The sequence below is a fragment of the Zootermopsis nevadensis genome, unplaced genomic scaffold (assembly GCF_977971745.1).
Source record: "Zootermopsis nevadensis isolate Lab colony 2312 unplaced genomic scaffold, Znev_1.0 Znev_ptg000018l, whole genome shotgun sequence".
Classification (NCBI taxonomy): Eukaryota; Metazoa; Arthropoda; class Insecta; order Blattodea; family Termopsidae; genus Zootermopsis; species Zootermopsis nevadensis.
The window spans coordinates 4,297,812-4,305,708 of NW_028259150.1; the positions used below are offsets into that span (position 1 = coordinate 4,297,812).

The 7,897-nt window shown below is 40.3% G+C and overlaps 1 protein-coding gene across 1 annotated transcript; it reads right to left on the reverse strand.

The window, feature by feature from the left end:
- Window positions 1-1,698: 1,698 nt before the first annotated feature.
- LOC110837423 (DNA-binding protein SMUBP-2) lies at window positions 1,699-4,818 on the reverse strand. Its single transcript, XM_022079522.2, has one exon. The coding sequence runs from the start codon at window positions 4,707-4,709 to the stop codon at window positions 1,857-1,859; it is 2,853 nt and encodes a 950-aa protein (XP_021935214.1). The 5' UTR covers window positions 4,710-4,818; the 3' UTR covers window positions 1,699-1,856.
- Window positions 4,819-7,897: the final 3,079 nt, after the last annotated feature.

Genomic DNA, 7,897 nt, shown 5'->3' on the forward strand with positions numbered 1-7,897 from the left:
CTTCCACTTACGCCGTCAACTCTCCTCCATACAGGAACGGTAAAACTAAATTAAGTTTTCGTCTATATTTGATCTGCTTAGTGTTGCGTTTATCTTTTTTGTGATAGATTTAATGGTTTCCATTGATTTTGTGTTAAGAACTTGTGCACAAAGTACTGTTGTAAAATTTTAAATAAGCAATCATCTGGGGTCCAGGAACGGATTAATCCATTTTACATTAATTCCTATGGGGAAAATAGTTTCGGTTTACGAACAACCTTCAGGAACGAATTAAGTTCGTGAATCGAGGTTTGACTGTATTTGGCTGTTATATTTAATACTGTACATACGAGGGGCAGTAAAAAAGTTCCCGGAATTGTGGTATAGCACTGTAATGGTAGGACATATGGCAACGCTTACCTATCACCTTCAAAGTAGAACCCTTGCGCACACACACACTTGCTCCATCGATCCTGCCATTGTTGGAGGCACCGGCGGAAGGCTTCGTTTGGAATCTTCCGGAGTTCGGCCGTCGCATTCGATTTGATGTCCTCCATGGTTGCAAAACGCGTACCCTTGAGGCCCATTTTTAGAGTTGGGAACAGCCAGAAGTCACTCGGAGCGAGATCCGGAGAGTATGTTGGTTGGGTGATGACGGGAATGTTTTTCTCGGCGAGGAATTGCTGCACAACCAGCGATGTGTGACTCGGTGCGTTTTCGTGATGCAGAAACTACCCACCCTGTCACTTGTCGCGCCGATTCCTCGGAACTGCTTCGCGCAACCTCTGCAACACTTGTACGTAGAAATGACTCGTAACAGTCTGTCCAGGCGGTACGAACTCGAGGTGCACCACACCGTCGATGTCAAAGAATGCGATGAGCATCACTTTTTCCTTTGATCGGACGAGGCGGGATTTCTTTGGTCGGGGAGACGACGCTGTGTGCCACTCGTATGACTGCATCTTCGTCTCCGGGTCGTTGGCGAACACCCACGACTCATCATCAGTGACGATCTTTGTGAGAAACGTCGGGTCCTGCGTACTTTTCTCAAACAGATCTCCAGCGACCATCGTGCGACATTCCATCTGATCCGTAGTCAGCTGCCTCGGAACGAACTTCGCACTGACACGTCTCATCTTCAAATCGTCGGACAGAATTGCATGAATGGATCCGTGAGAGATACCAACTTCATGCTCCAACTCCACGATGGTCATCCTGCGATCAGAAAGAATCAGTTGTCGCACTTGTTCAATTGTTTCCGCGGTTCTGGATGTCGAAGGCCTCCCGCTGCGCTGGTCATCCACCAACGTCTCTGTCCATTCTTAAACCGGGAAAACCAGTCGTAAACTGCGGATTTCTTTAGTGCAGTATCACCGTAAACTTGCTGCAGGGCCGATATCGTCTCTGCAGCAGATTTGTCCAATTTGCACATGAACTTGACGTTTATACGTTGTTCGAACTGCGACATTGCGCCGAATGACCTACACCCACGTCTAATTGAAACTGAACAGTAACGACACGGCACGCCGAAACCTGTCCAGACCTGTTGCCACTGCGAGCAGACATGCTCAACTGCCCACCACAACACTTGCGTGCGCTATCTTATCGCTCATTCTCCATCTGCAGGGGAATTCCGGGAACTTTTTGACTGCCCTATGTTTAGTTAATCTGTTTCTGAAATATTTTTCATTATTATTGTATGTATTATCAGTGTGTGCCTGTTATTGGCTTCTTGCTGTTGGTAAACACTTAAATAAATGAATTGAATTATTCCCGGTTGTTGCTGAGAGCCAATGCCATGTACTTGCACTAGTAAAACAGTGAGTAAAAGTAGTTGGTTTTTATATTTATTATACTACTGCATAGTATGAAGGGTTTTAAGATTCCTTTTTCTGAGACTTCCTTTCTTCAGCCATCTGTGTAAGTTTCTTCTCCAACTTCTTGCTCAGAGAGCTTCTCTTGAGAAGATCAGGTTTTACTGGTTTAGGATGATGAAATTCATGTTTGGCTGACTTGCGAGCAGCCTCTCCACAACCATGTACCTCAGGAAGGCCATGGCTTATACAAAATCTTTGTTTACAATAAGTACAACTTAATCCAACTAAATCTGTTGGAATTCTGCAACTGCTCCATGAACATCTCTTGTCCATTTCTTGAAACTCTGCAATTACAGAATCAAAATCTTCAGGCTCCTGCCTTTTTCTTGATTTTTTAATAGCTTTTTCACCTTTCTTATATTCAGATTTCTTCATGTCACTATGCCCATATGGTTTTGGGGTAGACAGATTTGCTAAAGGATTTATAACCTGCTTTGCCGTACACTTTACATGCTGACTGGAGAAATAATTTGATTCTCCAATTTTATCTTCCAAAATATCATTAGATTTGTCTAAAGTGTTCATGTTTCCATTAAATCGTCTAGCAGCAGATACTTTATTAACCACAATGTACCTATCATTTCCTTTACCAACACTGGTATGAAGAAGGTTAAGTTTTGAGGCTGCTTCATGAATTAATCTTCTATCATATGCTGATAAAGATTTTGGAAACTTCAACTCCATTTGCTCTGATTTATTAACAAATTCTTGAAGAAATGACTGATAATAATCCTCTGTTACTTGTTCACCTTCTGCCTGCTGATTCTCCATCTCACTTGCAATATTCACATCCAACTTTTCTTGAGCCTCAATACTCTTCTTCTTTTGCCTCTTTGGTTTCATCTGAGCTCCTTTTTCATTTTTTACCTTCCTATGAGATTGGAGCTTTAGGTTTTGTAGGACTTCCTTCGGAGTTTCCATATCTGACAAATATTGTTCTGCAGAATGGACAACACCATGCTGACCAATGTAACTGATCAAACTTTCCAATGTGCTGTCATAACACACTGTACTAGAATCAGCCACAACACACAAAAATCTCCGAGCACGGGTAACTGCAACATTTAGTCTGCGCCGATCACAGATAAACCCCAACTCCCTCTGTGGATTTGATCGAACCATAGAGAGCAGAATGGCTTCTTTTTCACGACCCTGAAATCCATCCACAGATCGCACTTCTATGCCCTTTAAGTGAGTGACATAAGCCCTTATCATATCCACCTGGTAATTATACGGAGTTATCACAGCAATAGAATTTTCTTGAACATTGGCAGCTACCAGTTTTTTTATGAGAATGGCAATGATACCTGCTTCTCCTCTGTTACATCGAGATGTTTCAAAATCCTCCTCTTCTAAATGACAACCAGCAGTGTCTACAAGCAACAGAGTCATTTCAGTTTCATCCGTAGACTTCACTAGAGGAAGATGTTTCAGTAAATGACTTGCAACAGATGGGTCTGCCTCTAATTGTCCTCCATACATCTCCTGGGATGGCCAAGTCATAATATCAGTATGCATTCGAAACTGACGCTTCAGTAACCGATATCCCTCAGTTCCGAATTTTTCCACAGCTCTCTCCATGAGACTCAAACCTAAACCTCCCTGCTCAGCCCTCTGACTAATCACCGTAGGTGGAAGCTGCAGGTAATCTCCTGCAAAAATAGCTTTAGGAGCTCTTGGAAGTGCTATCCAACATGCAGCTTCCAACGCCTGAGAGCACTCGTCAATTATAACACAATGAAAGTGATCATCAGGAAGATGTTTAAGAGGTCCCACATCACTTGATGTGACAAGAGTTGAAAGCACTACATCTGATCCCTGCAACACTTCATTCAGAGCACGTGATTCTCTTTGCTGCAGTTCCTTCCGAAGGTACTTTAATTCACTGTGAAGTTCAGAAAATGTCTCGTTACGATGTCTAGCCTTTAACTTTCTCAAAACATAATTCATTTCCTTTCGGACATCTTTGATAATTTGTGTGCTGCTACTGGTATCCACAACAGCATCTAAGGAATATCTTGTTATACTATCCATCACACGTCCTGGGTGGCCTAAGCGTACCATCTTCACATTGTGATTGGCCAGCCTCTCTACTAAATTATCCACAGCTATGTTGGATGGGGCACATACCAGAACTTTACTTCTTGCTTGAATCATGTGAAGTATTATTTCCACCAATGTTGTTGTCTTCCCAGTGCCAGGTGGTCCATGAATCACAGCCAGATTCTTCATTTCAAGTGCAAATTTGACTGCCTCTTTTTGATCTGCATGGAGACTGTCATTAATGTAATTTATCTCTCCCTTGGGATTAAGCACGAGGGGAGAAAGTGAACTTCGTTCCAAGCAAGTATTTTCGCCAAATAACAGTTCTGTAAGTACTTTACCAGGTTTCCTTATTTGAGCCAAAGATTTTAAACTAGACTTTAAACGAGAATAGGTTACATCATTTGCTAATTTCACTAGTGTATAAACAACTCCATCTTCTTCACTGAAATTGTCAATATCTTCAAATGAAACTCCAATGCCTTCGTTCGTACTGAATTTAACAACACCTGTTGCAATTGGCGTATCCCGAATATTGGATCCTTCTATCACACCAACCACATCTCTACATGCTAGACTATGTACTTGTAATACACTATTTTTGGCACTTCGAAACTCAACTAACACGTATCCGCCTAAACATGAACTATAAGAAAAAACTGATACATTTTTCAGACAACCGATACCTTGGGAAGTAGTAATTAACCTAATTGCCTGTTCGCATTCTTCTTTCCTCTCTTCTTCAAGAAGGGCCAAGTGTCTGCCCACAAAATCCGAAATGGCGTCTTCACACGATGTACACATTTCCATAAAAATATACTATTACCTATACCGAAATTACAAAAAAATAATTACAGAAACTACACCTTCAACCACCATTACACCCCTTCTGCAAACGATACGAACTTCGGCAACGCAAGGCACGGTTTTATTGTGCTACCATCTATCCGCAGAGATAGTGAAGCTACCATAAAAACAATCTGATTGGTATAGAAAACTAATACAGCAGATAGCCAACAGCTCAATCGGTAACAAAGTTAACTGCCATCCAATTTCAACTCCCACTCCTAACATCGGTGCAGTTGGTGAATTTTACAACTCCTATTTATTTTGACGGTAATGTTTCATGTTTTTCATGGACTCTGATAGATGATGGAAAATGATGACACAAACTATTCATCTGTTGTAGGATTTGAGATTTTCATGGCAGTGACTCTGAGATGTTATGCTGTGTAGTCTGGTTAGATGTCCAGGCTACATGGTGCAACAACCCAGAAAACAGCTGCCATTTAATAATCTCCTCACATCTAATTAGGTTACATTAACACTTTACTGTTTTCAGTTTTCCATTAGATCCATGCATCCATACCACTCTCCGACATACTCAGAATATTAGCAATGTCTTTTGCACCATCATTGTATAAATCAAATATCCAGCCTTTTTTCAGGCAAAGTCCTCTATCTTATTGCTGATGGAATATGATAGACCAAACTTTGATTAATCCTTCTTGTATTCATGTACGGCTGATGCATATACTTGAGTTAGGGGAATTTTGTAAATCTAGGTATGTCACGAGGTTCTGTTTCGTGTTATAATTACATAAGCTTTTATAAGTGCTGGACAATGGTCGTTATGTTATCACAGACAGATCTGACACTGTTCATTTAATTCCAGAAAGAATAATATTTCATGTGGATCCTTCCTTTTATGCACTGAATGAAAGCCTATCTTCAGGCCATGATAAAATATGCACTTGGGTTTCTGAGTTTACATGAGTCCATTAGATCCAGTCAGAGTGAAAATTTTGTAGATGATTATACATTGTCACATTAATGAAAAATGACAATAAAGCAAGCAGGGTATGACATTAGACATTTCTTATAAGAAGGCATGTGAAATTATATAGCACAGAGCAAACATTTCACTGTTAGATTTGTGCTGCAAGGTACAGGGCACAAGGCACAAGCAACATTTTAGAGAACTATCTGTTAATAAAAAATTGTGAAATATATACCTATTTAGGCCAAATGTTAGGCAGAGCAACTCATCTTCAATGTGGCCTTAGAAACCAGTGACAGTGGATGAAATTCATGTTGTGCTTGAGGTGTTTATACTAATGAGGAAATTGCCAGTGTTTTGAGAGTTTCAGGCATTACCACGCCATGCAGAATTACTAAGATGATGAAAATGGCAATAATCACACAAAGTAAACATTACAGAATTTGTCTAAAACATTTTAAATACATTTAATTAAAATGTTATAAGTCACAGTTACTTCAGTCTAAAGATATATATTATGTGGATTTAAAACCCCATCTCTACTGTGCTCAATTATTCAGTTAAAAGAGACACATAAAACTTATATAACTGAAGAATCCTCATGAATTTTGTACAATTACGTCATTAAGTCCCATTTCTATAAATCCCAAATATTCTTGGACTCTCCACTACAGTTTTTATCATCCTAAGTCTTGGCATTCCCTCAGATAGTAAAAGAATTCCAAATGCAGAAGGCAATGTCTTGCTGAATTCTTTCCAAATTTCTCCATTTGTGTTGGTATCCTTTCTCTCTTCAAACACATCTATAACTTTCAATCCCTCACAGGTGTAAAAATGGCATTGGTAGTTTAATACAGTGAAGTCTAGTAGTGGTCTCAGAAAATATAGGTGTGCTACATCTAATTTATTTATTTAGTTTTAGTTTTCAATCAAAATTTTACTACCATAATAAAGTGCTTGATATGATGTTATGCAAAGGTAATTCCGTATCAGTTGACATTTGTGTGTGAAAGAATCCTTGCCTGGATCAATTGTAATACTGCTGAGCTGGAAAATATCACGTCAAAATTCATATTGTAAACAATTATTTAAAAACATCAACATACTATGAGTTGTGACATTTAATTCACAAACTTTCACATTTACTTTTATTCTCATCATTTAGATAATAATATGCATTCAATGTCTATTTCTTCACTGAAAAAATGTATCACTATTCAACTGTTAAGAGTGAAGACAGTAAAAGTATTATGCATAAGCATGTTACACAGTTCAAGAAACTTTAAAGCAGATCCTTCCACTTCAATGAGATAGAGTTTCATAGTAGTACATGTGTTTACATTAGTTTTCTGGGTTGTAATACCATAAGGACTTGTAGGAAGATATTAATATTTTGGAGGAACAGGACAGAAGCTGTTCAGGAGACAGAATGATTCTCAAAATGTTTGTATCTACGAGGTGCGATCGGAAAGTTTCAAGACTGTGTCAATAGAGGGCGAACCGGATGTAGTACAAGCTTCTGCCGCTAGGGGGTGCGGCCTACATTCATAGTGAATCAGTGTGCCAGCCGGCATCATCGAATTAGCATTTGTTTCTTAGTTACGGGCGTTTTGGTAGTACATTACACCGACCCTCCTGCGATTTCGGAATGGCGTGTGCATCAAATTTTGCCAAAGACTCGCCAAAACGGCTACGGAAACCTATAAAATGCTAAAGCAAGCATTTGGAGAGTCCGCAATGGGTCGTGCACAAACTTTTGTGTGGCATTCACGTTTTAAAAATGGCCGAACCTCTGTCGATGATGACGAGCGTTCTGGACGATCATCTTCGAGCACAACGCCCGAAAATGTTACGAAGATTCGGCAGGCCATTCACGAAGATCGACGTCGTACCATCAACGACTTGTGCGACATTGTTGGGATAGGCTATGGGACCTGTCAGCTGATTCTAAAGGAAGAACTCCACATGCGACGCATCATGACAACGCGCCAGTGCACATCGCCCTCAAAGTTCGGCATTTTTTGGCCTCAAACACCATGGCCGTCATCCCGCACACTCCTTATTCGCCGGATTTAGCTCCGTGTGACTTCTTCCTCTTCCCAAAGATGAAAATTCAGCTAAAGGGAAGGAGATTTGAGACGATAGAAGAGATTCAGGCAGAATCGCAGGTGGTGCTTGACAGGCTGACAAAGAAAGATTTCCAGGGATGCTTCCAGGC